Genomic DNA, 27,719 nt, shown 5'->3' with positions numbered 1-27,719 from the left:
ACGTGTCGTTGTGATGTATTCAATCACTCACTCAATCAATCCATCAAATCACGACCGTCATCATGTTAAACGAAGGTCGACTTGAGAACCCCGCGTTTAACCACGTGTTCAAGACAGGTTACCCCGCATTCCTACGGCTGTACCCGCCGGACCGTTGTTGATACCGCCAGAGCATGAATAAGATGATCTCATCTTAGCACACAGCTTAAAATGCATCTCCTCTTAGCAGAACAAGACAAGTACATGACAGATAAACGCATAGTAAATGTCGTTCAAGACATACGAGCAAGGACTGAGACAAGCTTCCGTGAGCATCTGCCCATTATACAAGACCTGATACCAGTGACACAGGCGCTAATCGCTCGAGTGTACAGGAACAAGCGAATAAAGCTATCCAAATCGAATCATCTATATCAAACTTATCGCCCCTTGTATCAGCTCTACCTACCCTTCAGAAAGCGTTTCCAGCATACATATCGGCTGCTGAGGTATATTCGCACCTGTTATCATCCAACTTAGTACCCAGCGATGATATAGCGAACGTGAGGAAGAAATGGCGCCTCGTCTTAGAAAGGGCCGAAAAGATCAAGGCCAGAATAGAGAGTCTTGGTGGACAAGTAGGGAAAGTCGGCATTGGGGATGAAGGTGAAGAAGTTGCCGTCCTTCGGAGAGGGTCAAAGGTAAACGGAGTGGAAATTCCTCTATGGAATGGAGAACCTAGCCAAAGGGAGTTCGGAGGGGATAGATATGTGGACGGCAGACAACCTGAATTGGCGGATGAGCAGATACACCTTGATCCGATATGGCGGGAAGTCCCTCTTGATACTTGGACCATAGAGTCAGATCAATGGATCTTGAAGCAAGGTCCGGTGTCAGATTGTTCGGTGGTCGCTGCCATGGGTGTCAACTTGGAGCATGATAGGCAATTCGGGTCAAGCGTAAGTGTGAAGTGAACACAACGATAGCCGCCGTCAAGCTTCGAAGGGGAGACCTGACTGATAAGGAATGCTTTGATCAGGCAAAACCGAATAATCTGTATCCGCAAGATGACCATGGACGAGCCAGAAGGTCTGACAATGGCAAACACGTGCTGAAGCTCTTGCTTAATGGTGCTTGGCGGAAGGTCAGTCCCACGTTTCCAATTGCGGAAGTTCACGCTCAAAACGCTAATGATTGTTGTTCAGGTGGTATTTGACGCGTTACTACCTCACACCCCAAACAAAAACCCACTATATACCACATGTCACCCGCTATATCCCTCCGTACCAGCATCGAGCTCGGGCGTACCGTGGGTCCCGTTAGCCTTGAAGGGCTATTTCAAGGTATTTGGTGGATACTCCTTGAAAGGCAGCAATCCCGCTCCAGATATATACGCATATACAGGCTGGATCCCCGAACGACTGAGTTTTCGAGACGGCTTCCAAAGGGAGAAGGAGTGGAGTAGAATTTATACTCGGTGGAAAAATGGAGAAGTCATGCTTAGTCTGGGTACCGGTGACCAGGTCTCAGAGGGTTTAGTCAGGTTACACGCGTATGGGGTTGTTGGTGAGTCGTCTCATTCAATATACGAGCATCGACTAATGCCAAGAGATGAGCAATACAGCGCTGAGAGAAGAAGAGACTGAGCGTTTTGTCGATGTCTTCGATCCCGGTTCGACAACTTTTACTTTGTCATGGGATAGGATATGCTCTGAATTTGAAGCTTTGCATCTGAATTGGAAGCCCACACTGATGCCTACCATCGCTACTCGTCATTGGTATGTGCCTTCCCAATCACAGGTCCTTCTGCAATCACGCATACTGAAATGCCAAAGGACAGGTCATGGCCGAAGCCTAAATCATCGTCATCTGCAGATATGCCAGTGTCGGCTAATCCGCAATATCATTTGAACATCGCAAATGCATCGGAACACCAAGAACTATGGCTATTGCTCTCCCAGCATATCACGAGTAAAGACAGACCACTGGACGATATCGCATTACACGTCTTCGAGGAGTACGGACATGGCACGACCGGTAGGATCGTACGGCCGGAAATGGCGGATCAGACTGTAGGTCAAGCCTTGGCGACCTGTTTGATGTGCCTCTAGCTGATAAAAGGTCATTGAACGCAGAGCCCATATTCGAACGACATGCACGTCCTCGTCCGATATCCCCTTCGCCGGTCTGCCTCGTCTTTAGTCGTCATAGCAGCAAGAGACAGAGGAAACTATCAGACTGGGTTCACTCTTAACGCGTATGCGCCGGCTGGAACAACGCTCAGCCTCGAGAGGGTCAGCCAAACACTGCCTTTCTCGCAAGTGGTCTCTGGAACTCTGAACAGTAGGAATGCAGGCGGTCATCCTGGTCATCCAACTCACTTACTCAATCCACAATACAAGGTCACACTTCAGAATTCGCAGAGAGGGGGTAAGGTTGATGGAAGACTGATTCTACAAGGGGAGAAGGAGAGAGCATGGAATGTGAAACTGCTTTGGGGTAAAGGAGATCTGGTCAACGAGTAAGTCAGAATCACTTCGATCAGTGCGTACGTACGAGCTGAGCAGGTAACAAATTGTGTTGACAGTATATCTGAGGATATGGTCGTAGCTGATACTGGCGCATATTCCCATGGAATGGCTTACTGCGATATACCCCAAATTGATGGTGAGCAATTGCTTCCGCATCCGCCTTTTCAAAGCCTGATCAACGTTTACGCTCTAGCTGGGACTTACACCTTGATCGTGTCATCGTACGAACCAAATCATACGGGTTCGTACATGTTATCAGTCGAGTCTACCAGCCCAGTCTGTGTCACATCGATACCTGCTGAAGGAGCGGGCATGTATAGTAGAGTGGTACATGGAGCTTGGTGAGTGCTTTGATCGACATCATCAGGAAGAGTCAATTGATGCAAGACACACGCAGGAATGAGAAAAACGCAGGTGGCAGACCCAGTTCCGGACGATATGAGAGCAATCCGAAAATAGAGATGATCCTCCCTGCACCGGGCACAATACTGTATGTTGGACGTCACCTATCATTCTCCCCAACGTTCAGCTTGTATGGTATTTCCAAAGGTGGCAGCTGATCCCAAGTGACAGATCTCGGCTTTTCCTACCGAACCCATCTGTAATACCCATAAACCTCACGATCTTTCGCCGCGGGCCAGGCGGTAATCTAGGCGAACAAGTCAGTACGAGTGGTCCGTATATCGATACGGTAAGCGGAGTCTCCACGGGCAAAGTCAAACTGGATAAAGGAATATATCTACTGGTTCCTTCCTCTTTCGAAGCTGTGAGGACCAGATGGACAGTCAAAGTCTGGTCTGATATCACAATCGCCGTAGAGTCTGTAACATGAATGGATTGCAATACTTTCGGAATGGCCGCGAAATTTGAGCCGAGCGGTTCTCATCGGTATTCATGTATGCTATTTGATCAATTTAAGCGTAAGCGTACAGTACCTTACTATCGCTTGGTAATGCCGTTGCGCCGCGGGCTGAGCTCCGTACCGAGCCCCGACGATCCAAGCTCAGCTGATGCACTTGCAAACTCCGGACAAGGAGTATCAAATCCCTCCTGGCGTTTAATCGGGGTGCCAATAGTTACGTAAGGACTGCAGCACAAAGCAAAATATTGGTGCAGCAACTCGGCAATTCCTACTGATTCAGGGGTTGTTAGATGAAAATCGGCAATGCCGCCCGTCAAATCAATGATCCACGCGCCAAAATGATGGAATTGATGGGAGATTGAGTTACCGGGTTTGACCGCTATCGTTTTGTATGGTTGTACGGTGTTGGGAGTCTAGTTCAACTTTCTAAGCGGTTAAATCTTTACACCTCGCCTCTGAATCAGACACAAAGAAAGATAATTGCAATTCAGCTATCTCCCTCCTGCTCCTTCTTCTTCTTCTTCTTTCTCTCAAGTAAATTTCTCAAAAGACTGCAGTAACAAACAAGCAAGCAACGATAACAGTCAAGATGTCCTCTCAATTAGCTTCTTTCCGAGTCCCAGTCATTGACAATGAGCCAATGGTAGGTCCTCCCCTAATTCCACTAGATCTGCCCGAGCCTGAGGCGCCCCAGCTGATTTGAATGAGATGCCTCGGGTGGTCTAGCGAAACTATGCTGTCGGTTCTGAAGAGCGAAAAGGTCTTCAAGCGGCCGTAGACAAAATGCTCAAGGCTGCTCCGTTCGAAGTCCCATGTATCATCAACGGTAAAGAGGTGAGTCGGCATTGTCCTCCCTTAGAAGCTGGAACACGAATGGGAGCACAAGCTGATAGTACCCGATAAAAGGTCAAAACCGGTGATATCCAATCCCAACCCATGCCTCACGACCACGCCAACCCCTTGTGCACATACCATGCCGCCACCGCTGAAGTTGTCAACCAAGCCATCGAGGGCGCTCTCGCCGCTAAGCAAACATGGGAAGAGCTCCCATGGGCCGACAAAGCCGCCATCTTCCTCAAAGCTGCCGATTTGATCGCTGGAAAGTACAGATACGAGATCATGGCTGCTACCATGCTCGGTCAAGGAAAGAACGCTTGGCAAGCTGAGATCGATGCTGCTGCTGAGGTGAGCCTTTATGCCTATTCCTCACGGCGGACGGAAAAGATCACAGAATGAGGGAAAGACTTTGCAAGAGCTGATTTCGACTTCCTGCTTCAGCTTTGTGACTTCTTGAGATTCTCCGTCAAATACGTCGAGGAACTCTACACCCAGCAACCCCCTAGAAACTCTAACGGTGTCTGGAAGTGAGTGCACCGTCATCATCTGATCTGTATTCTCCATACTTCACAACTATCTGGGCTGAGCTGACTATGAATCTCCAACCTTTGCCAGCCGAGTTGAATTCAGACCCCTCGAAGGTTTCGTCCTTGCCGTCACCCCCTTCAACTTCACCGCTATCGGTGGAAACCTTGTCGGAGCTCCTGCTATCGTTGGAAACACTGTTGTCTGGAAACCCTCGCCAATGGCTACTTACTCCAACTACATCGTGCACAAGATCTTCATCGAGGCCGGTCTCCCTCCCTCCGTCATCCAATTCGTTCCCGGAAACCCACCTGAGGTAGTCAAGCAATGTATCGACCACAAGGCTTTCGCCGGTCTTCACTTCACCGGTTCCACCCAGATCTTCAGAAAATTGTGGAAGGACATCTCTAACAACCTCGACATCTACCGAGGATACCCCCGAATTGTCGGTGAAACCGGTGGAAAGAACTTCCACTTGTACCACCAATCTGCCGAGATCAAGTCGGGTGTCCACCAAGCTATCCGAGCTGCTTTCGAATACTCCGGCCAAAAATGTTCAGCCCTTTCAAGATGTTACGTCCCCGCCTCTATGTGGAACAACGGGTTCAAGGACCTGTTGGTCTCTGAGACCAACAAGATCACCATTGGCCCTTGTACCGAATGGAACCACTTCACCGGTCCTGTTATCGGTAAACCCGCTTTCGAGAAGATAACCGGTATAATTGCCCAAGCCAAGAAAGACGGCGGTGAGATCATTGCTGGAGGTTCTTCCGACTCTTCTAAGGGTTACTTCATCCAACCTACTGTCATCCTCACCAAAGACCCCAAATCCGTCTCTATGACCCAAGAGATCTTCGGTCCAGTCTTGACTGTCTACGTCTACGAGGACTCCGAGTACGACAACATGCCCAAGTTGATCCAAGATACCACCGAATACGCTTTGACCGGAGCTATCTTCGCTCAAGAACGAGCTGCCCTCCAATCGGCCGCTCACAAGTTGAGAAACGCCGCCGGAAACTTCTACATCAACGACAAGTGCACGGGTGCCGTTGTCGGTCAACAACCCTTCGGTGGCGCTGCTGCTTCGGGAACAAACGATAAATCAGGTTCGATGGCTATCTTCTCTCGATTCGTCTCGATGAGATCGATCAAGGAGAACTTCATCAACCCTCAAGATCACCTTTACCCATCCAACTTCGTGTAATTGGTGTCGACCGATCGAATAGCAATAAAGGGGGGGAGATTCGGGATCGTTAAGTTGGACTGATTCTCTACGGTCTTATACACCGTTGTACTTGTACTTGATTTGGGCTCAATAGTCACATATATCTGATATATTCATATCCACAAAAAATAGAATTATATGCATCTGTATCGCATCAATCCAGTCGCAGCTCGATCTGTTCGGGCATCTCTGCATTCCGCTTAACGCTAAAACAGGTACACAGATGGTATGACTGAGCAGCCAAATCAATCGAAGACGATCTTATTTGCCTTCGGTGCATCCGAGGGTACAGCGCCCATCTTCTGTTTTCGTAATCGAGCGGCTTCCCACGAAGGATGTAAATTTTTCTTCGACTCTTCACTAGCAGCACTCGGTGGTCCGCGTCTCAGAGTATTATCGTTGAATGCCGATGTTTTCGTGGTAGGAGCCGAGGGTGCTTGTCCGTGTGTGTTTCCGCTACCACTTCTTGCGCCCCATCCACTATCCCTATCTACACCCTTCATATGAGCCGGTCTACCTCTCTTATCTGCCTCTCGCTTGGCTTTGGCAGCTTGATAAGCGTCTTCATCTTCTTTGGCCTTGACGACGTGTTTAGCACCTTTCCCATACTTCTTTTCCCATATGCTATCACACAGATCTCGACATCAGCCTTTGCATATGACTTTCGGTGTTTGAGGGATTCAGGGCTTGGAATGACGACTGGCAATTCAGAGCACTCACGCTTGTCTGGCTCTCTGACCTCTCCTGTTCTTCCTTTCAACAGTCTTCTTCCCTATAACACCGTTCGGATCGACATCTTCATCTGGATCACTGTCGCCCTCGTCGCCCAAGGTGAATCCAGCCGCTAGGGAAGGCAAAAACATCGAGGAAGTCACTGCCTTTCCATCCTTAGGTAGCTGTTCAAGTTTCGCAGACTTTGCTTTGGGTGCGGGAAGTGAACTCGATTTTGCCTTTTTCTTTGCCGGTATAGGTATAGCATCCTCGTCTTCGTCTTCGTCTTCGTCTTCATCTTCGTCTAGATTTGATGCGCCGCTGATTGAGCCTGATTCCCATCCCGCCTCGTCGGCTGCCAGATCATCTTCGGCCAGACCGTCCCCATCTTCGTCCTCGTCGGAAGCAGCAACAAACATCATCTCCTTTGGTCTTATCACTACAACGTCGTCATCAATATCGCTTTCTTCTTCGGCAGAACGCTGATCCACGTTCCCAGCCTTCTTTCCCCCTTTCACAGCCCGGCCAGATTCAGGTATCTTGAGGTCCTTTTTGGCATGATGCACGAGTTTCGCGCCTTCTTCACCGACGATCCAGCTTACCACGCCCTTGATAGCTTCCGCGACTCCCTTTTCGCTGAACAGTCGGTTCTCGACCTTCGCGATCAAGCTCGGAGCGGCGGATGTTGAAGTGGTGGGTATCGAGGGTGTCTTTGGTGTGAGGAGATCCGTGATTGAGTCTGGAAGGGTAGAGGACTTGAAATGAGGGTGTTTTCGCAGTTTGAGTAATAGATGGGATTGAGCAAGGGGATGAAGATGGGTATCCTGCACATCCTTGAAGCTCAATATAATCCTTGACCTTGCAAAAGCTCATGCTATACAGATACTTACATGTAGGATGGTCAGTTGACTTTCCAAATCAGAGACCTCAGTTTTGGCATCAGGTTTTGTTCTACAGCGACCAGAACATGCTTCAGCATACTGGCACAGGCATGAATTTGAGCAGTGAGACCCATGTAAAATCACCGTAGGAACTTGATTTTCTTTATCAATCGCCTAGTCTCGAATATTTTGGCTTGCTTGAATGTCGGATGTAATGATTTGAGAGCTTGCGGCTACATCGCTTCGTCAGCTCATATAGTAGATGTCTGGCTGACCAAGTAGGACAGAACGCACAATCCGCTTAGCAGCTTTCTCGATATCCAGACCCTCTTTCTTAGCTTCCACAACTCCCGTAATTGGTAGTGTAGCTTCAGCAATAACAGGATCTTCAGCAATTTTCCCGGCCGTCTCGATATTTTGAGCGTCCTTCTGAGCCTGCGTCATTGATTATCAGTAATGCCTCTGAGCGACTTGTATTTGCCAAATCGGAGGGAACTCACTTCAATAGCTAGACGTTTCCTCTCTTCCCTCTCTTTCCCGGTTCGTTTGCGCTTCTTCCCGCCTCCAGCGGCATCATTGGGTATTAAAGGAGCTGACATCTTTTCCGGAGTGTCGGTTCAGACTGATCTATGATGCGAGACCAGTCGAAAAGCTTCAAAGCAGCCTTCTTAACGACTACATCGACAGGCCTTTTGACCTAGCATGCGGCGAAATTCAACTTTCTGTGCTGGTCACGTGATCCGTCACAACAATGCAGATCCGAGATCGTCCTTCGCTCAAATGCAAGAGCCAGAAGTCAAAGCTGGTCCTATTGTTCACCTCAATTCGTGACCATTAACACAATAAAAGCTAGACAGACAAGAAAATCATTGACATGCTCAGCCTTATACCTCGCTCCCGAGCTGTTCCCACTGCCTTCAGAGCGTCTCAAGCTGCATTCGCATCCACTTCGGCCTCAGCAGAAGCGTCCTCTTCGACAGCGACCACTCACACTACCCCCAGGCGGAGACGCATCAATGCAGGTGCGCCGCTGTCAGGCGTAGATCTAGTCGCCCCGTGAGTTTTCTGCTCTGATCACCTCTTCTTGTGCACTTGTGTCATTGTGTAATATCGAGCTGAAATTTGATTATTCACGCAGCCCTGATCCCGCATCAAACATTCGACCGATAATATACGCCTCGAAACCTTCTATCAACCCATCTACTAATTCACCTTACTCTGCTTCTGAATTCCCAACTGGTTCGCGAGATGCTAAATTGGAGAACATGGAGCTTGAATGGAGGCTGCGGCGAGAGAGAGTTGATTTGATGAACCATCGTTTCTGGGTGAGTTTTCCTGTCTTTTAGGCGAACTTGCATGGATACCGTGTTATTGGGTCAAATGGCCCCTTATATGCGAGCACAGTAATAAGTGTCATTGACGAAAATAATTGTAGGCCACGACAAACCTTTCCTTCGAAGCGCAGAAAGCACATCGTCTATCCCTCTTACCTGCAGCGTCAGATCCTCCGACAGCAGAAGATGAACGCAGGAAGGAAGATGCGTTAACGCAATTTTATGCAGATTGGCAGATAGCGAACCAGGAGAAACAGATACGTTGGGTGAAAGAGTGGTGGAGAGAAGTTTGGGACGGTATAAGGATACAGGGAAAGATATACGTTCTCCGAGCTTTGAGAGGACGACGTTGATGTAGTAACAACACAGAATGTGAGATTCACAGAGATTATTTTCCCAATAAGTGCTGGCATCTCCTTATCTCCTTGGTATCATCTGACAGTCTGGCATCTCGCCCGACTCTGAGTGGCTTTGCTCATATTCCTTCATCGTCGTTGCGATCGTCAACGTGAGAGTATCAAAACATACGTCATCAAAGGACCTCCCCCACTTTTCGAACTGTGCACGGGTCACCAGAATACATCAAGAGCAAACAAACGGGCAAAATCTTCCAATTATTACTTTTCTCCATATCTTTTCCTCGAAAATTTCCTCGCTTTTTTCCCCAGCTTACCGATTTGACCTTACTCGCATATCACATTGTATCGTTTGCAACAGCAGTCATGCCTTCGAATCCCCTTCACTTGGATCCAAACTCAGGACGGGCAACCAGGTGTGACTACGCTAAATGTGATCTCGACTATTGTGATGAATACGCTCTATCCAGTCAAGGTCCCTGTCATCTATGCGGAGGAAGCTACTGCTACGATCACGTCGAGAACACCGAGCATCACATATGCTATACAAACCCCCCGAAAACCCCCATATACAAGGGTTGTAACGCAGATCCATTCTTCTCCGAGGCAAGTCAGGCTTCGGATATCCGTTGTCCATTTCTTTGACATTGACTAAGCTGACATAGTCAGTACCACTTCCTAGATACTCGCCATTCTAAACAACTTAGACCTCAAGGCCATCAAGGAAGAGGTCGAAAGTCTCCGTAGCCCGCATACCTGTACCCTGATCGACGTACCAAGGACTCAAGCCGAGATCAGGAAACTGACTGGCTCATTCAACACGCATGTTGTGATACACTTCGAGGATGGGGTGAAGTGGGTCATGAGGATCAAAAGGAAAGAATCCAGGTGTATGCCGGAAGAAGCTATCATACAGTGCCATAAAAGCGAGCTGGCGACTCTCAAGACATTGAGGAAGTATCGAGTGAAAGTACCCGCGTCGAACGAAAAGCCGGTGGACAGCAGCAGTGAGTCAGTTTCACGCACCACTAAGTCACGTCGCCAAGCTAATTTCGCTCAGTACGGGATGATCTGCTCTACTTCTATCAGGAGTTCGTTGATGGAGTCCCTTCTTGGAAGATCTTCGTCATATCTATCTGGGATGAAGATCTCACTCCCGCCGGTATACGTTTCATCAACGACTATGCCGCTTGGACTCTGCGTATGGAGAAGGTAATCTCGCCCACGGCGGTGGGATGCTTACACGATGATGGGGGGATTCTGACCGTTGGACCACATATCGAAAAAGCCAAGAATCTCATTTGCGATTCCCCCTTCACCAGTGGCCCCTTTCTTTCCGCTAAACATCGATGGCTGTATTCAATTGAATGCCGAATGAGGTTACTTCTCGAAAAGCGAGAATACAGTCCGAGCCAAGAATTACTCCGTTTTCTGAAATTGTTAGAAATGCAAGAGCTCGTACTCGGCTGCGCGGAGATGGACGAGGGGCCATGGTACCTAAAACACAATGACCTTCATCACGGGAATCTGAGAGTGGATGAGGAGACTGGGCAGTTGAGAGGGGTAATCGATTGGGAATGGTCAGTAAGAGCTTTCCATTGTCTTCGCGGCGATGCTGATACACACGATCGTGGGTAGGGCTTCATTCACCTGCAAAGCTGAAGCCTTCGCCGCTCCGCCTTGGTTCGGGCCGGGTGGTGATAGTGCATCCTCGACTGATATTGGCAAAGCTGGAGAACAGCTGGTCAGAGCTTATGAAGATTTAGGAAGACCGGATCTCGGCAAACTCGTCAGAGGTGGACTCAAGTATCACTGGCTGGAAGGATCTGTCCTAGGCGACAATACCAGTATACAATACCTCAACGCAGCTCGCCGATCATTCTTAGGGCAGCCAGATACCATTCAGGGTGAGCCAGACTCGGAAGAAGCATGGATAGCTATGAGGATTACCAAACATATCAATCATCCTGGGCTACAGATCCTGTTGGGTCGAAAGCCAACCTACCTCTTCCCTGAGCTATGACGATAATGGTCAGGTGGGTTATACGCAATGTATCGACATAACAGTTCACAGGGATGCATAACGGTCATATACATGTCGTAAGTAGGTGTCGTAAGTGCGTAACATCACAGAAAACAATTTGGATCTACACAAAGTTCAACAAGCGATTCTCGTGAAGGGCAGCATATGTGCAAAATTTGGAACAAAAACGGTTCGTAAAGACAGTCGCAAAACGATGACGGATAAGCGCTACTTCCCTTTGACCACGATCAAGGTAGTAAGCACAGGATATGCTTCTTCAGATCATCCCCATGGGTGATGGGAGATCCCGGCTTTCAGCATCTTCAGATCTGTGTCGGCGATTCGTTAGCTCGCCTCCGCGTGAAACGAATAGTCATTGAATCGGTGTAGCTTACGGAGAGCACAGACCAGAGGGGGCTTATTATGCTTGGTGACTGCTTTCTCCCTGCAGCATCTTCCTTCGGTAGTCATCGAATCATCGAATTCCTCTCGCTCGGGCTTCTTCACGAGACACTTTCCTCGAAGCGACGTCGAGCCTGGACTGCAGACATAGAAGCTATACAGTATCGTATGTATCCTTTGTCAGTGCTCTACGAGGAGGGACACGGTACTAATCGAAAATGCTGAACATACAACAAAAGACCCTTGTAGCCGACTTGAATTTCCGGGTATCTACGAGAACTCAGGTCAGTTACTGACCTCACTACAGGCTTGATGTGCGCGCCAAAAGGTCTAACGTCCGCCAATAGACAACACATAACATGGACTCACTTGGTAGGATTAAATCCGCTGATGCTTGCACCTTGAGCGTTGTTAGGTGCGCCCGTATTGGCGTCAGCATGAACTGCCGCATAATTCGTCGATCCTCTGGCTTGATTGGCATCATAGTTCGGGTAAGCTCCGTGGTATTTGGTTGGAAAGGCAGCAGCCCCCCAGCCGCCTTGAGGAGCCTCGTTCTGTCGTGGATGATTATAATTGGCATAAGGCTGACCGTGATAAACTTCTTGGCCTTGTGGAGCTTGTTGTCCCCATATATTCTGTTGAGGATAACCACCTTGATAGCCATACGCTGCTTGTTGATCGTATGCTGCTTGTTGACCATATGCTGCTTGTTGTCCGTATGCTGCTTGCTGACCCTCCGCTGCTTGCTGACCGTACGCGTTCTGGTCCTCGGCTTGATCTTCCCCGTCCTCTTCTGCAGGAGGCGGCATGGGTACGTGATTGGCCAATCGATGGCCCATATGATTGATGGCTCCAGCCATATAGTACTGATGCTGGAGGCCGTATGGGTCATTTGGATCATAATTCCAGCCGTTCATAGTTATGAATTGACAGCTTCAGGCTCGAGTAAGGGATGCAGAGTGGGAAGATTGTGATAGTTGAATGTGTCCAACCTCTTTCTCATCTCCATGACGTTTCCTTAAATATCGAGAGGCAGACGAACGCTTCAGATGACAATCAACATGGGGAACCATTGCTACCCAACGTATAATGCATGTTTGCAACGACCTTTAGAAGTCCATGTACATCAAAGACACAGGTGTATCGCCGAGAGTGGGGAGATGATGAACAGTCCGTGAAAGGGTGAGCTGGTAACGCGCACAGGGCTGTTCCAAGATCATGGCCTGACATCGAGAGTTTGTGCTGCAGGGATGGCTCACGAACATTCAAAGAATACAAGCTAATCATCTATTGACTTGCTTCTGTTCGGCTACGCACTGAATCACAGCGATAGCTGCAGGTTAACTCCTTTGAAGCGGCACCTTGATACAAGATCAACCCTCTCCTTGATACTGATCATATTGATTAATGCTGCAAGCTAGCCGACCGCCCCAGATTTTGGAGGTACAGTAGATTGAAGTCTCGTCTGAAATACCTCATTTGGAAGCCGTGTATATACCGAAACTTGAAGAGGCATTGATGTCTACTTTGATGGCAGACGTATCGCCCGCCTACATAGGAAGCCAAGGAGGTACATCTGCGAATAAGGCCTCCTGGGGAGAGGTAATGCTACACTCCCCACAGTACAGTACACTCACCGCCTTTTTGTGTAGTATATCACCCTTATATGAATCCGAGAGATACACTCAACCTGGCTCACTTGATCGTGACCACAGATAACTAGCGAAACTCTGCTTCAACATGCATCGTACTCCTTTGGATCTGAAACATGATGCGACAGTGGCAATACATTCGTCCTTCGAAATATACCCGTTTCAAACCTTGCTGTGTGATATAAGGACGAGTGTCAGCTAGGTGGGCGATACATCATGAACTCAGCTTGAAAGATTACCGTTTCAATACTCGGCGGGCTGAAGGCAACCGATATGCTATCGAAACGGCATGCAAAAAGGAGAAAGAACGTTCGAAACATTTGCGCGTACGAAACACACTGATTGTAATGGTTCTTAGGCGTTTCAAAGGATCTTCGAACCAACACAGTTGATCGCAGTGGCTGAACACACACACACACCTCTGTGTACAAATGTTTCAAAAAGAATGCGAGCATGCATCGGTGAAATGTGCTATCGAACGCGTGCACACAATGATATTGATGAACTCATTCCCCTCCTCTCGACAAAGTAAACTGGGCGAGATCTTTTCGCGAATGATTCATATGAGTATGAGCATCAGACAGCGTACGTATTTATGCATATCGCTGACGGAGATTGATGAGCCCTTACAAATGTACACAGCACCTTCGCTCCTTTGCCGATGATCCCCTGGCCAAGGAAGGTGTCGTTAAAGCCTCCCATGGCTGCCAGCTTGAATTGCCTCTTTCGTCTGCAGTTGTACTATATGTAACGGAATGTTCACATGGTACCCTGCCGCTTGCACGGTATTGGTCATTCATAAAGGTAAGAATGACAGACTTGGTATGTAAGGATCACGGCTCCTGATGCCCAAGATCACTGACATGTCAAGCATTGCCACTGGTAGGAGGCCACACTTCGCAATGGTCACCTCATTGCCACAATCCTTAATCTCAAACCTTTTGAAGGAGTTCGCTTGGAACTCTCGAACGGCATATTGCAAATCTGCCAACAATGTGAGGCAGAGCACGAAGGGATCGACGGAATGCCAGTGAAGATTTGACCTGTCAAGTCCTAGCAAATGCATGCTTATGCTCCCCTAACAAACTTCAGGTGGACGCTGAATTGATCTCCGATAAAGAAGAAGACTGAAGCACTGTGTCCGTGCACAATCATCCGCTGAAAGAGATAAAAACTGCTGCATACGAAAATGTTTTCTTGAGCTGCCGCACAGCGGACAAAATTGTCCTATACTTGTCTCAGCAAAAAGATCAGACCCTCGTCTTCTCGGTAGACGACTTTCTTTGCCTCGACCCATTCCTGCAAGGTGTCCGGCTGACCAGCATAAGCGTCGGGTAGATCAAGAAAAGCTCTTTCCAGTGCATTGATTTTCTTGGTGTTCAGGTGACTATGGCGAAGTAAGTTGATCAAGCGATGATACTTTCTACCATTCCGGACACATGTGGCGAGGTCTTCTCGACCCAGTGCGATGTACGCATCGGCCAAGGCGACTTCCCGAGTGGACAGACAATCATTCTGCCCCGAGCGATATTCAGCATCCGGAACGAAACCAGCCGGACTAGCAAAAGCTTCTTCTTTATTGGTCGTATAAGCCCTACAATCCGTCATCGATCTCAGTGGGGATTTCTGTTGAGCCAGCCATACCTGGAAGATATGATGATGTTCCACTCACCATTCCCAGTCCAAAATGCCTGTCAACGTTCCATCTTCGTTTGCCCTGATATGATCAAATCTATCATCATCATGTTTGATGTAGAACGGACCCGTACCGCGCATCTCCTCACAGCCCTCGATCAAACGCTTGGCCTCCAGGTATACAAGATACCATACAACCTCGTGTTTGGGGTTACAGTAGGTCCTGGAGAGGATCAATGATATTCGACTGTTGATGGTAGCGATCCAACGGTCTCTAGAAGTTCGGAAAGGGCCCTGATAGTATGGCGGGATGTTAAATGCAGGATGTCGTTCGATGAGAGGTCCAATCCCGATATCTTTTCCGTTCTCGGCAAATTCGGGAGAGCCAACTTGTCGGAATGATACCTTCTCCATCGATATGAACCATTTGGCAAGGTCGTTGATATGACGAAGTGACTTCGAGCTGAGAGGGGAGCTTTCTAGATTCCTATCCATGAATGGTTTCCATGCATCGCCTTCCAGCCAAGTCTGATAGCAGTAAATCAATTTTGGGTGATCTATTTTATATCGATATCATCCGGCGAGACTGAGATAGTGACAGCAGTGTACTTACGCTTACCATCCTCTGGCCGCATGTACGACTCTGGTACAGCTACTCCTGCAGTGTGTAATACCTGGTTGGTGGCGACTTCGCTGCGCAAATTGATTTCGAGCGGCTCGTCGGGATATTGCCTAATTGCCCTTCTTCGGATACGCATGATCCAATTTCGTCGATCTTCCATATCGATCTTGAGATGAAGATTACACGAGCCCCAATATTCTCTCACCATATCGCGCCAACTTACCGGCATATGTATGTGTCTGACCCGGGAACCAGGTCGTAGAGCTTCGACCTCCGTTGTAATAACGTCTGGCTGAAGAAGGCTGATGATTTGCGATATCTGCGAATGTAACATAAATAAGGGAATACAATTTCCACTTTTATAGGTAACTCACCTCAGGTTCATAGCTTTCTTCAATATCTGAGCCCATATCACTCCCATCAGGAAGCTTTCCTTTATGACACCCATGGGAGTCGTAGTCGTAGTGTTGATAGCAGAAAGCGCCGCAGCAGAATTGACAATAGTCATTCAAGATCAGAGAGTTATAAATGCAATTCGGAACGCGACAAGCCGAGAATGCCATGATGATCTGTTTCTACAGTACATGCAGCTGGCTGACGCAAAAGAATTGTAGGAGTGACTGTCACCAAGAATTGCTGAGCATGGAGACTTTCGGAAGGAATGCAAAGAGATTGAGCAGTCGCAGAGTATGGAGTGGTTGTGCAAAGTGTTCATGCTTCCTATGACGTCAAGACACACAAACCAGAGAGGGGTCCTTTGGGTGTATCGAGCTTGGCTATACTGGGTATGGATGTATGCGGGGTATCTTCAAGTCTACTTAATCATACATTTCTATCGTGCTGAGGGTAGTGGCAGATTCCTCTCCTGCAGCGCCTTTGCTTTCTCCTCCTTCGCTAGGCGCTTCGCAGCGGCTCGGTCCATCTTCTTGTCTTCAGTATTCTTCAACGTCTATCTCCTCAAATATATTCATTAGCATACTAACTCGCGTCGCGTTCAAGGTCTAGGGCTACACATACCTTTGCACCATGTCTAGCAGCGCATACCCAACTCGATACTTCCCCAGCCGTCATATTACCTACATTCGTATTTTTCCCATACATTCCTATCTGGCGTTCTTTTCCTTGATCATCTAGTAAAGATCCGGCATTCTCGGCACCCTTCATTTTCAATAGCAATTTGATCGCTTTTTCAGAAGCTGGTTTTTTTCTCCACGAGGCATATTTCGATAATCTACAAACGCGTCCCAGCTTTCTCAGCGCAATGACCCAATGGATTCATGTGTTGAGGATTGATCGACTCACTGAAGGTATAGATCCCTGCCCAAAGTCCGTTCCAAATATTTATCTCCAGTTTGTAAAGCTCTTTCTAGATCATCCGCGTGTCCTACCACTTTGACTCTGCCAAAAGGGGATCTTGAGGTTCTCACTCCGGTTAATTCCGGAGGGATAGCATGTCGATATGTGATTGTAAACTTTGCTTGAGCGTTTGGCGACGGGTCAATCGCAATGTAGCCATTACCTACAAACGTCCATTTCAGCTACGTGGTCTGAATTTCCGCGAAATCAGGTGGAAAATGATTTACCCATGGCTTCCAAGATATATTTGCCTTTCCCGCAAGCCACCCAAGCGTTATGACTCGCCCTATCAACGATCGGCCGAGTACTCTTGGCAAGTCCGAAGGGATCATCTTGATCGATGAAAGTCACTTGATAATCATTCTGCGCAGAGCCGGGTCCTGCGAGCCATAATTGTCCATCAGTCTTCGCCAGCCGACCGTATATCAGAATCGATGAACAAGGAACATACTGCCATCGTTCTTCTCTTGTATTACTCCTTCACCTCTTGCGTCGTCCCGCTCCTCCTTCTCTTCATGAGTCAATCCCCACAGTGTCGGCGAGACCAGCATGCCTCCCGCTCTGTTGACACTATCGACGATGTCGATAATATGACAATCTCTTTTCCCGGTATCAGGTGACAAACGCAATCCTCGCCCGACCTGCAAAGATCCTGAGATCAACACACTTATCGTACTTGATACGCAAGATTACATACCATTTGTGCCAAAAGATTGCGACTCTTTGTGGGTCTAGCCAGTAGGATACAATCGATCTGCCGTCAAGATAGATCAGCCAGGATCTATGTTTTTCATCAAGTCAGAGAAACTTACCTCAGGTATATCGGTCCCCTCAGTCAATACTTCGCAATTGATCAAGACCGGAAACTCCCCTTGCCCAAATGCTCTTATTGTATCTTTCCGAACTTCAGCTTTTGATAAAGACGATATAGATCTAGCATCAACTCCAGCTTGTCTGAAAGCATCCGTCAACCGAGCTACGTGATTCAAGTCCACGCAGAAGATCAACGTAGATCTCCTATCGGCTGACCGTTCATCCATCAGCGATGTGACAGCGAAACCATATACATTCAGGTAAGAAGACAGCTTACACGCTTTATGTAAATAGGTACCGACCACTAAATCCCGGATTTCTGGGGTGTTCACTCTACTTGCAAGACTACTAGTCTTATAGTCGCCCTGGCTGTTTTCTTCTACGCTGTCCAGACCTAATTTCGCATACACAGTAGTGGATTTAGCAGGGGAAAGCCAGCCGTCCTCCAGCATCGTCGAGATATCTCGATGAAAGACGATCTTCTCAAATACGCTACTAAGAGCTAGCTGGTCGGGCCGAGAGAAGGTAGCTGAGAACCCTATAATAGGGACGTTGGATGGGTGGTGGTTCGACATGGGCGATATATTAGATGGAAGGTGGACTTGATTGTTGAAATAGTGTAATAAACGCAAATAGCTATTGACAGGGTAGTTCATGCGTGAGCTTGCTGGCCTGTTGAGGATGAGAAGTGCGAGCTCACGAATGAGCAGCAGCATGATGCGCTTCGTCCACTATAATCAACGCAAAATCCCACGGATCAAATTTGGCCAATCTGTCAGGATTATTAAGGGTCTGATACGTTGCTATAGTACTACATCATCCTTGTTTAGTACTTCAATCTTCCTAATGTGATCGAATGTGGGAGAAGTAACTCACACATCCGCTCTTCCACTCGCTGTTCTTTTGGATTGTTCCACTTCAATCGACCATCCTTCACCCAGAATCCGCTTAGCAGCTAATTCAGATTGGTTCGCCAATTCGACACTGCCAACCACTATCAAGGTTTTACCTCTACTCCTAGCCCCGGGAACTGCTTTTCCCGCATCACCTGATGGAGCATTTGCCGTAGACAGCGTATTGTTTTCGGCGATAAGAGGTATGAGGTGCATGAACATCGTTGTCTTCCCGCTTCCCGTAGGCGAACTGACTCCTATCCTTCTCAAACCGGACGAGAGGGCTTCTAGACATGCTTGTATGGCATGAGCCTGATATGGTCTGAGCTTTATTCCCGTGGACTCTTCGGGTCGTGGGATTACATGTTCGGAATCACCAGCCTCTTCAATTTTCGACACTGACGATTGCTTGAGCGGTCTTGTCAGCGAGAAAGATCTCGACACTCCGTTCAGACCCGTCCGAATATATCGGTGATACTGCAGTATCTGGGGAGTTGCAGGGCCGGTACATGGCGCAAGGAGCGATCTTGCAGTTCCAGTGACGTGCTGCCGCAAGCCAAAAGCCAGTCTCATGTTCCCATTGTCGAGCGGTTTTGGAATGAAGATAAATCAAGAGTAGAAGGAGGAAAACAAGATTGAGGAATGTCACGAATAAAGCTTGGACCCGCCGTGTGGAGGTCAATTGGTTGTACGAGTGGTTACAGGTTTGATCCCGCTGAGAACAGCATAGCGTCAATCGCAGATCGATATTAGACATCTGCCTATACCGTCCCCTATTTGGCCGTACAGTGAGCACAGTTGTCATAAGTAAGGCACAGCGATTTAAATCCCATTTACATTTACATAATTCTGATCCATCGGGTGGCGCATGAGTACAGCATAGGATTTGGCGGGGGTTAGCAAAGCAGTCATCCTATACCGTCCTCCCTGCCTTTTCTACGCGGTATAAGCGAGTCAAAGGGGACAGCGTAGAGTTGTAATGGAGACGTGATAACCAACTACAAAACGACCGGCTACATGCAGCTACACAGCATAACTTATTACATACCACGCTGCTATATATACCCCTTGCATAATTGATAAATACATGAAGATCCCACTTCCACGGAGAGAAGAAAGTGATTTCGACCTACTATATCGTACTCATGCTGTCAATCCCATGCCTCCTGATAATCTTTGAATCTCCTTCAGGACCTGAACAACGCATATTCATCAACGTTCATTCTTCGTTCACATACTGCATATCGCAGTCACAGAACGTCAAAGTAAGGAATACATAGTCAAAGGGAGCCACATTGAATTATGCAGATACACATAGAAAAGCAGGAAAACGAACAAAAACATACAGAGCGAAAGTCAGGATCAGAGGATGTGAAGAAAGATAAGGGGAATGAATGAGATTAAGATTTTAAGCAATAGTACAACCACTTGGACATACATCGAACCAACTTCCTTGCTGGACATAACCTATATCCCTCCTTAACGCTCCTCCATTCCGCTTGATCTGAATCTCATATTTCGCCTCTCCGGTAGACGGTACATCGTAATACCAGATCAATTTTTGACCTGTTATCTCGTACGTCCCATGAGAAAGCTTGACATCTATATCCAATTCCAAAGTGGTCTCCTCAAAGGTCGTAGCTACCGATCTGATAGTCTGGTCGGTGTTATTACTTGCTTTCTTGCTGATCTCATCCGCATTCCCGTTGATGAGATCCACTCTTGAAGTGTTCCTCGATGAGAATCTCGATCCGTCGTATTCTCCTTTCGAGGTACCGTATGATTTGCCCACTCCGAGATCAGCAGCGTAATGCACATACGGAACGAATATCTCCGTAGCTACCTCTCTCGAAGAAACGTCACTGGAATTGACATATACGGTATACTTGAACTCGGTTGAGGAGATGTCGAAATCCATTCTGTCGGGAATCCCGACCGTCTTGATAGGGAACGGTCTACAGAACGCCGCTACTGCTCTTGAGCCATCCAAAATTAAAGAAGGTGGTACGTCTCCTGCAACGATCGATTCGGGAGTGAAAGGTAATTTAGGAGTAGCTGATCGGGAGGCTGCCAATGTTGCTGAGGATGTCGCTGCGGAAACCGTGGGAGGAACAGCGAGAGAGGGGTTGGGAGAAGCTTTGCCTTCGTCGGTGTATGTATTCCGAGGGATGTCGTCTCTGCTCCATAATGAGAGATCTTCACCATTCCTGCCATGACAAAATGAAAGGACCATTAGCGCAATAACATACATCTTCACATCTGATCATAACTCACCAATTGTCGCTCCACTCATGGCAATGGTCAGGCACATAGTTCCATATCGTGTAGTTGAGGCAATTCGTACCGTCACATGCGTTCATCGAGCAATCCATTGCTCTTTGCTGACTTGAGTAATCACCCTCGCCGCGGCCTCCATCGACATATCCATACGCTTTCTTGCCATCCTATGAGATTTCGACTGTCAGATCATGTACCATTGAGCAAGAGAGGAGATCAAAAGGGTGCTCACCATATCGTATGGTATTCCGATCTCTCCAATAAGCGTAGGGAAATTACCCAACACATCCACCGTATCCTGCTTGAGCACACTCAATTCGCCCTGCATCATATTCCTTATATTCGCTTCACCGACTCGGACAGCTTGTACGATAGACCAATATTTCTTCCTTATCACTCCAATAGCATCCGCGTTGAACCAATTCCAGTGTTTCGTCATCAAGGTCAATCCGTCATAGAAATGGGGCGATGAACATGCTCGACCCCCCAAGAACGATTTAGGTAGTTTCGGTGGCTGTTTCATGACGGGGGCCTGGATAAAGTGGATTGATTCTGGGTGATGAAGTCTGATCTTGGAGGAGTATGCTAGCCAGTGTAGCGACCAGAAGTCCGCTACATAGTCCACTTCGTGTGTTGGATCGCTTGGAAGAGTGCTGAAGTAGTCCGGCTTGAGCAGTTCACCGGTCGAAGGGTTCCAGACACCATGTTGAGCCCAAACTACACGCCATATGCGTCGTCAGTACTCAAGATCGCTTCAAACATGCTAAATGATTGGCCACTTACTACACTTGCCCATCTCCCAACTCTCACCCCTCTTCCACCCCCACTTTCCACCCCCACGAAGTTCGTCATCCTCCTTGCTCAACCACAATTTCTTCCCCTTCGGATCAATCAGCTGATGACCCCCTCTATACGGTCCCATAGCACCAAAATTCCAAATCTGAATTTCCAGAGCTTGACCCATACCTAATTTCATGCCTTCTAATGGGGTAGGTGAAGGACCTTTCTTCAGTTGTTGCTCGTCTGGGATCTTCGTCAAGTCATGATGTCCTATAAATCCTTCTCCGGGCTCATTCACACTATCCCATCCAATGATACATTCATCTAACAGGTCCGCCGCTTCATCCTGGATCTTCTTGGCTAATGTACCGACAGCATCGATGAAGTGATCTTGCAAGTAGTCTTGGATGTTCTTCCCGTCGATGATACACTTCGGGGCGAATGTCTTTCCGGCGAAGAACAGAGTCCAGATAGTTTGATTGGCGAGTCTGGTATAATTCGTTCCCCAGATCATCGCTGGGAATTCTTGAGGTTTTGGATTCTCTGCGTCAGGCCATTCACAGTGAATATAAGCCGAAGCTGTAGGTGTCAGTCCGTAAGGATCGATACCGCAGGCATATAGCGTCCATAGTGGTGCACCGGATCCGCCTGTGAATCGAGACCACTAAGGGAGACTCCAGTCAGCGACACACTCGAAAAATGGAGCGATGAAATTATGGTAGTTGGAGCTTAGTGGTCGATCGGGTCGCATGAGCACTCACAACATCCTGATGCGGGTCCATGAACACCCTAAACCCCCATTCTTTACACTTCCTGACCACCCTGATTATATAGTCCATAAACTCGTAATTGTATTTCCCCGGACCAGCATGTTCGAGGCTTTCCCAAGTGAAGACGTATCTCAGCATGTTATATCCCCATGCTCTTAATCTAGCCAAATGTATGTCGGCAGAACCATCTTCTAGATTTAACGGTCGATTGCTGAAATCTCCTTCACCTGCTTCGACAGATTCCCAGAATTGCTGCCTGATGTGCGATGGCTGGCCATTGGGGTTTTTCGCTGATCCAGATAAGTTGACTCCTCGTAGTATCAAGGATCTTCCTTTCGTATCTCGGAAGTTCAGTGTATCGGAGTGTATGTAGTATTCTGGAACGGGATTGCCTGTTACGTGTGAATGGGTTGGTGGTGGTGCCATGTCGGTGGTGAATGAGGCGGACCAGTTCCTCCTGTCTTCCTCTAGCTGGCTTTTAAGATGCAATTTTAGACAGAGGCGATAATATCCGTATGAGTAGAAAATGATTGATCCTCTGTGCTGTCAAAATATGAGTATCGTCCACGAATGCAATGCTGTATGAAACTATATATAACGTATTGTCGTTGTCATTCATCATACGAACAGTGGACAGTTAGTCGTCGATTCACGAAAAGTGGTTCCACCTTGTGTGATGATGGGTATGACGGGTGTATGCGGTAATGTTTACATAATACACACCGAAGATCGCCCTGCTTCTCAGGGTCAAAAGAAAAGCTTGGACATCTGGAACTGAGCCGAAAATCCAGGAGCACTGGAGCACCTGAAATCACGTGGCGATGACACAATGCTGAAGGGTGGGATTAATTGTGGAGGTCGTCCATGTCTGCAAGAGGAACAACAATAACAAAAGTGAAACGGTAAAATCCCATCAATACATCGCATAAAGACATCATTTAGTGAGAATCGAGCAGCGAGTGATCTTGGACAGAGCTATACTACAACCATACTATTCAAAACTTCGCTCGCCATCTGACGCCCCAAGGAACCTGCCGTTCGCCACCCGACAACATGCCATCGTGTCGCGTTACCAATAACACAGCTCATCCGCTGAATATATGCCTAAAACAAGTGACTGCTTTACACTTCGAGAACAGTGTCCAGCCTGGACAGACTATCAAGCTCAAGGTGAGCAACAGTACCTCTCTGCAAACCTCTGAAGCAAGCTACTTGACCTAACTGACTTTATTGCGCAGCCGGGAAAAGTCTGGTTTACGCTAGAAGTAAGTACCGTATTCTGTACAGGTTCCGCAAAGTGAACCCAACGGTTCAATAGACCGCTCATTTCGAGATCATGTTCCCCATGTTCCCCATAGGCTTTAGTCGATGATGGGACCAAGAAATCGCGATACTCCATGTTGAAGTCGGCCGCTACCATTGCCTTACTATCGATAGCAGTAGGAGCAGTCGCTGCGACCGCTGGTGCTGCCTTAATACCGGAGGCAATAGCTCTAGAAGGGGTGCGCCAGCGTTGGATTCATTCCATGATGTATTAGATCACTGACTGACCGCGTTGGAACTGCAGATTGCGGCCGCTTCCGTAGCTGGAGGATACCTGGCGAAAGGTCTGGCGGCGACGAAGGGAGCTCTAGTAACTAATTCTGGTACCATAGCGAAAGTGTGTGAGTGTCCGTCTAAGTTCACTTACCGGACCCTGCTTACTCCGTGTACCACGTATGTTGATGTGCTTGCTTCTCGTCTAGCATCGTTCGCATTACCACGAGCTATAGACAAACTCTCAGCGGAGATGGGCGGACTATCAGGACTCCAAAGAGAAGGTAAGCGCCGCTTCTGTTACATGCAGCGTCCTTTCTATCTTCATACATCGGCAGTCCTTTCTAACGGGCTGAGACAATACCTTGGATAGTCGCCACTATCATTGCGTCACCAACATTATCATCAGATGTCCGTCATCGCGCTTCAGACTTATTGAAATCGATACATAAAGCATACAAAGACGATAAAGCCAAATCTTCCTCCTCTTCATCATCGCCGCAACCCACACTCACACCAGAAGAAAAGAAGATTGATGACAAGATCGAGAATGATGAGATAGATGATTTGGTCGAGAACAAACCGGTCAACTCGGGCGAAGTCCTGAGGGTTCATGGGATATACATGAACAAACGTAGAGAGTATGAGATCAGGACTTCGGACGAGGGAAAGTTGATACTATCGGATCTGAAAGAAAAGGTGGCTGTAACATAGGGTCATATGGAAGGCATCCAGGTTATGTTGGTCATGTCACTTGTATTGGATATTCAATTTCACCTATGCACTTTACTGTGCTGTATACCCTGTGAGCCATCTGCACCATAATACCCCCCTGCCCGCGGAGCTTGACGTTTCTCCCAGCTCACCTCCACTTCCTATCTCTCCAACTTTCGGTCGATCTATATCCCTCGTCCAGCTCTCCACTCCATGACACGTCAAATCGCAACCCGCCAATCGTTTTGTGGTAATTAGCGTGGAAGTCCGAAACGGTGGAGACGCCTGGTTCTGGTTCCATCTTCGAGTTCATAACCCACGCTTCGGCTTTCCTATCTTTACTTATAGGATAAATTCTCAGTGTGAGGCAGTAAGACTGATTTTCATGTAGGGATATCTGGCCCAGGCTGAGCTCGTGTTGTAAGGTTTCCGGATATGCTTTTAATGGAATGTCGCTGTTTGCTGGTCGACTAACGGTTATTCTCGCATACGGCTTTTCTGTCTCTAAGTTGATCTCCACGTGGGGCTATTCAGCAGTATTTGATGTAAATCGGTCCGGTGTTGGCAGTCCTGAACGAGACTTCTGGTTTCGGCGAGAAGGAGATAACATTCGATTTCAGTACTGCTGAGACAGGATGATAGATATTTTGTTGTCGATAGTGCTGATACAGCGGTCTTTGGCATCCTAAAAGGCTTTGATGGTATGGGTATGCTGAATATCCGGGATGACGTCCGATCAGTGGTCCAATAACGATCTCTGAGTGGACGAGGACGGTCGAGAACGGAATTTGGGGATCCTACTCCATCGCAGGAGACCCTTTCAATCCCTACGTAATAGTTTCGCCAGACAGTTGTGTTGGGACTGATGTGACGCCGTTTTTCGCAGGGGACCTTAAATGCACCTTAGCAGACTCTTAATGTGTCGACTTGCTCTCGTCTAAGAGGGCATTTAGGCATCTTTCAAAGGAATGTACTGCTGCAGACGCATCCGATACTGCCAAGGCATTCGACCAATCATCGGTCTCCATAAGTCCGACATCGTCACCTTGCGGGGTGAGAGGCATTGGCGACGGTGAAGGCGAGTATGAGATTGGCGGCACAGGGGGCACTCTAGTGGGGTCGGTCTTCGACATCTCCTCCGGTTCATCGAGTCTTGCGCGAGCCCTAGGGTGTCTCCCTATATGGACGCTTTGTTCTACGTCGGGTCGGGGCGGCAGAAATTCCTGCCAAGCTGTATTCGCTGCATTCGACGTTAGCTCTGACATTCCGTTGACTTGACACTCACCCTGAACGATATGTTCTATTTGTCGAGGGGAAAGCTCGAAGTAACAGTCCCTACGTTGGATCACGAGACCTATCATTTTGTGCTGATTCATTGTCAGCGTATTTTGGACGTCTTCTGGGGTTCAAATCGTCTTTGAGCCACAAGTGACGATCCTCCAAAGCGGGGAAATGTGAGGCTTGTGGAAGTCCATCGGCCCAGGCCTGACTCGACCGCAAGTTGGGCTAGTTGCCGAATGACTTACCGCATACCAGGTTTCATCTATACTACTGTCAGACTCGACAGCCAGGATGTCTCCCTCCCAGAACGCCCTCTCGGCCCACCGTCCACCTTCTCCACCCTTTGCAGGTTTGCCGCATCTAACCGCATTCCTTGTATGGTAATCATCGCGAAGAGACGGTGGCGTATAGTACATCCTTCCGATCTAAGAACGCGGAAATCGTTAGCAACCATTACTCAGATCTGATGAGGACGAGCGACTCCGATGCGATCATCGATCTGATCAAATAAAAAGAGGAACGAGAGAGGAAGGCAGCAAGACTGGTATCATCGATTGGGAATGATGAATCTACCGCGGAATCGTCGAACGCGAAGGCATAAATCAAGTTCGACATGGGTTCACATCTTTCAGTTATTGGCCAGGACTGCCTGCAAGACGATCTCGTCGACGCAGGAGTTACCACAGCTGAGACAATGAAGCGAGATTATAGGAGTGTATCATCGATTGGGAGGATGTGACTGAACCTGGAGAAGGCCCGATAGGACAACACGATTTGACAAAGATTCCAGATGAACAGCAAAAGGATGTGAGAGCGATCCTTTCATAAGGAAGAAACCCGCCCAGATCCCTGACCTGCTGAACTCGGCGTCTCTTGTCGTTGATAGGACTTACGTGATTGAAACGCAAGACATGCTGAAGCTCGTGGTAGATGATATTCCCCATGTATAGGACAGCGCAGTATAGGGACATAGGGCTCAAGTGTCTGCGCGCGAAAGCGACACCGCCGCCATCGACAAGCTAAGGCAATGTGCAGTAGTCGTCAGCACGAGTCTTAGCATTTCAAGCATGACGACGACTCGCATGAACACATCGGTGCTCATCCGGATGCGAGGTCACGGGGATCATCAATCGGGAATGGGAGGACGATACTCTGAGACCAGTGCTCACCGACTTCTTGACATGGATATTATTAGGAGCAACGGGCTTGGTCACTGCGTCCCCCGTTATTCCAGCATCAATCACTACCCTCATGGGGCCGTACAGATGATAGTCCTTTTGTCTCTGGAGAATAACGGAGTCCTGAATGACTCCGGGCACGAACGTCGCCGGTATCGGCAGGGGATCCTCGGGAGACACGGGGGGCTCGTTTAATGCCAAAGCAAAGTTCGTGATTTGGGAACCTCGTGGACTGGCGGCGAGGCGTCTGCCGAGCTGAATACTCAACTTGAGAAAATCCCTAGAATTGGTGTTCTCGAGATAATATCCCGAGCGGTATGCTCCCCCTACAATGGGAAAGATATTCTGTACAGCGTAGAGCACGGGTTGTGGCGTGTGAGGATTACTCATTGTGATGATCGCTGAGAGGAGGCAGTAGGTTGTCGATTGACTATCGAAGATGAGAGATGCAAATGAGACTTGACTCGAAGCAAAGTGAAGGATAGTAATGTTAAACCTACTGGGAGGCGAAGTCAACTCGGAACCAAATACAGTATTACGTTAGCA

General features: G+C 48.1%; 11 protein-coding genes across 11 annotated transcripts; 5 read left to right on the top strand and 6 right to left on the bottom strand.

Moving 5' to 3' along the window:
• Nucleotides 1-265: 265 nt before the first annotated feature.
• Nucleotides 266-3,342, top strand: I303_102634 (uncharacterized protein; the record flags this gene model as incomplete). The annotated part of the gene is made up of 11 exons (XM_018405987.1): nt 266-307; nt 375-938; nt 1,019-1,123; nt 1,185-1,545; nt 1,604-1,757; nt 1,820-2,051; nt 2,115-2,500; nt 2,567-2,646; nt 2,704-2,851; nt 2,908-3,000; nt 3,084-3,342. 11 exons carry the CDS (start codon nt 266-268, stop codon nt 3,340-3,342), a joined length of 2,424 nt encoding a protein of 807 aa, XP_018264481.1.
• A 619-nt stretch (nt 3,343-3,961) lies between these two features.
• On the top strand, nt 3,962-5,938 carry I303_102633 (1-pyrroline-5-carboxylate dehydrogenase; the record flags this gene model as incomplete). The annotated part of the gene is made up of 5 exons (XM_018405986.1): nt 3,962-4,015; nt 4,099-4,206; nt 4,279-4,557; nt 4,651-4,736; nt 4,825-5,938. 5 exons carry the CDS (start codon nt 3,962-3,964, stop codon nt 5,936-5,938), a joined length of 1,641 nt encoding a protein of 546 aa, XP_018264480.1.
• A 266-nt stretch (nt 5,939-6,204) lies between these two features.
• On the bottom strand, nt 6,205-8,150 carry I303_102632 (uncharacterized protein; the record flags this gene model as incomplete). The annotated part of the gene is made up of 6 exons (XM_018405985.1): nt 6,205-6,583; nt 6,680-7,494; nt 7,561-7,621; nt 7,696-7,784; nt 7,846-7,986; nt 8,052-8,150. 6 exons carry the CDS (start codon nt 8,148-8,150, stop codon nt 6,205-6,207), a joined length of 1,584 nt encoding a protein of 527 aa, XP_018264479.1.
• Nucleotides 8,151-8,425: 275 nt separating this feature from the next.
• I303_102631 (uncharacterized protein) lies at nt 8,426-9,238 on the top strand (the record flags this gene model as incomplete). Its single annotated transcript, XM_018405984.1, has 3 exons — nt 8,426-8,607; nt 8,690-8,876; nt 8,987-9,238. The coding sequence occupies 3 exons, from the start codon at nt 8,426-8,428 to the stop codon at nt 9,236-9,238; spliced, it is 621 nt and encodes a 206-aa protein (XP_018264478.1).
• A 454-nt stretch (nt 9,239-9,692) lies between these two features.
• I303_102630 (uncharacterized protein) lies at nt 9,693-11,264 on the top strand (the record flags this gene model as incomplete). The annotated part of the gene is made up of 4 exons (XM_018405983.1): nt 9,693-9,851; nt 9,924-10,248; nt 10,302-10,821; nt 10,880-11,264. 4 exons carry the CDS (start codon nt 9,693-9,695, stop codon nt 11,262-11,264), a joined length of 1,389 nt encoding a protein of 462 aa, XP_018264477.1.
• Nucleotides 11,265-11,546: 282 nt separating this feature from the next.
• Nucleotides 11,547-12,583, bottom strand: I303_102629 (uncharacterized protein; the record flags this gene model as incomplete). The annotated part of the gene is made up of 4 exons (XM_018405982.1): nt 11,547-11,593; nt 11,660-11,805; nt 11,898-11,936; nt 12,036-12,583. The coding sequence occupies 4 exons, from the start codon at nt 12,581-12,583 to the stop codon at nt 11,547-11,549; spliced, it is 780 nt and encodes a 259-aa protein (XP_018264476.1).
• A 1,962-nt stretch (nt 12,584-14,545) lies between these two features.
• I303_102628 (uncharacterized protein) lies at nt 14,546-16,138 on the bottom strand (the record flags this gene model as incomplete). Its single annotated transcript, XM_065968591.1, has 5 exons — nt 14,546-14,912; nt 14,991-15,510; nt 15,567-15,741; nt 15,799-15,894; nt 15,950-16,138. The coding sequence occupies 5 exons, from the start codon at nt 16,136-16,138 to the stop codon at nt 14,546-14,548; spliced, it is 1,347 nt and encodes a 448-aa protein (XP_065824663.1).
• Nucleotides 16,139-16,407: 269 nt separating this feature from the next.
• I303_102627 (uncharacterized protein) lies at nt 16,408-19,210 on the bottom strand (the record flags this gene model as incomplete). The annotated part of the gene is made up of 10 exons (XM_018405980.1): nt 16,408-16,524; nt 16,593-16,806; nt 16,878-17,094; nt 17,159-17,311; nt 17,383-17,572; nt 17,629-17,685; nt 17,744-17,955; nt 18,022-18,380; nt 18,445-18,555; nt 18,621-19,210. 10 exons carry the CDS (start codon nt 19,208-19,210, stop codon nt 16,408-16,410), a joined length of 2,220 nt encoding a protein of 739 aa, XP_018264474.1.
• An 835-nt stretch (nt 19,211-20,045) lies between these two features.
• On the bottom strand, nt 20,046-22,890 carry I303_102626 (uncharacterized protein; the record flags this gene model as incomplete). Its single annotated transcript, XM_018405979.2, has 5 exons — nt 20,046-20,844; nt 20,912-21,081; nt 21,147-21,631; nt 21,698-22,358; nt 22,456-22,890. 5 exons carry the CDS (start codon nt 22,888-22,890, stop codon nt 20,046-20,048), a joined length of 2,550 nt encoding a protein of 849 aa, XP_018264473.2.
• Nucleotides 22,891-23,517: 627 nt separating this feature from the next.
• Nucleotides 23,518-24,714, top strand: I303_102625 (uncharacterized protein; the record flags this gene model as incomplete). Its single annotated transcript, XM_018405978.1, has 6 exons — nt 23,518-23,634; nt 23,703-23,729; nt 23,823-23,966; nt 24,032-24,128; nt 24,210-24,284; nt 24,374-24,714. The coding sequence occupies 6 exons, from the start codon at nt 23,518-23,520 to the stop codon at nt 24,712-24,714; spliced, it is 801 nt and encodes a 266-aa protein (XP_018264472.1).
• A 914-nt stretch (nt 24,715-25,628) lies between these two features.
• I303_102624 (uncharacterized protein) lies at nt 25,629-27,563 on the bottom strand (the record flags this gene model as incomplete). Its single annotated transcript, XM_018405977.1, has 5 exons — nt 25,629-25,945; nt 26,000-26,081; nt 26,241-26,420; nt 26,889-27,014; nt 27,165-27,563. 5 exons carry the CDS (start codon nt 27,561-27,563, stop codon nt 25,629-25,631), a joined length of 1,104 nt encoding a protein of 367 aa, XP_018264471.1.
• Between the last annotated feature and the right edge of the window lie 156 nt (nt 27,564-27,719).

The sequence above is a fragment of the Kwoniella dejecticola genome, chromosome 3 (assembly GCF_000512565.2).
Source record: "Kwoniella dejecticola CBS 10117 chromosome 3, complete sequence".
NCBI classification, from domain to species: Eukaryota; Fungi; Basidiomycota; class Tremellomycetes; order Tremellales; family Cryptococcaceae; genus Kwoniella; species Kwoniella dejecticola.
Note: the sequence above shows the minus strand (reverse complement) of the source record. Positions and strands in the feature narration are given on the sequence as shown.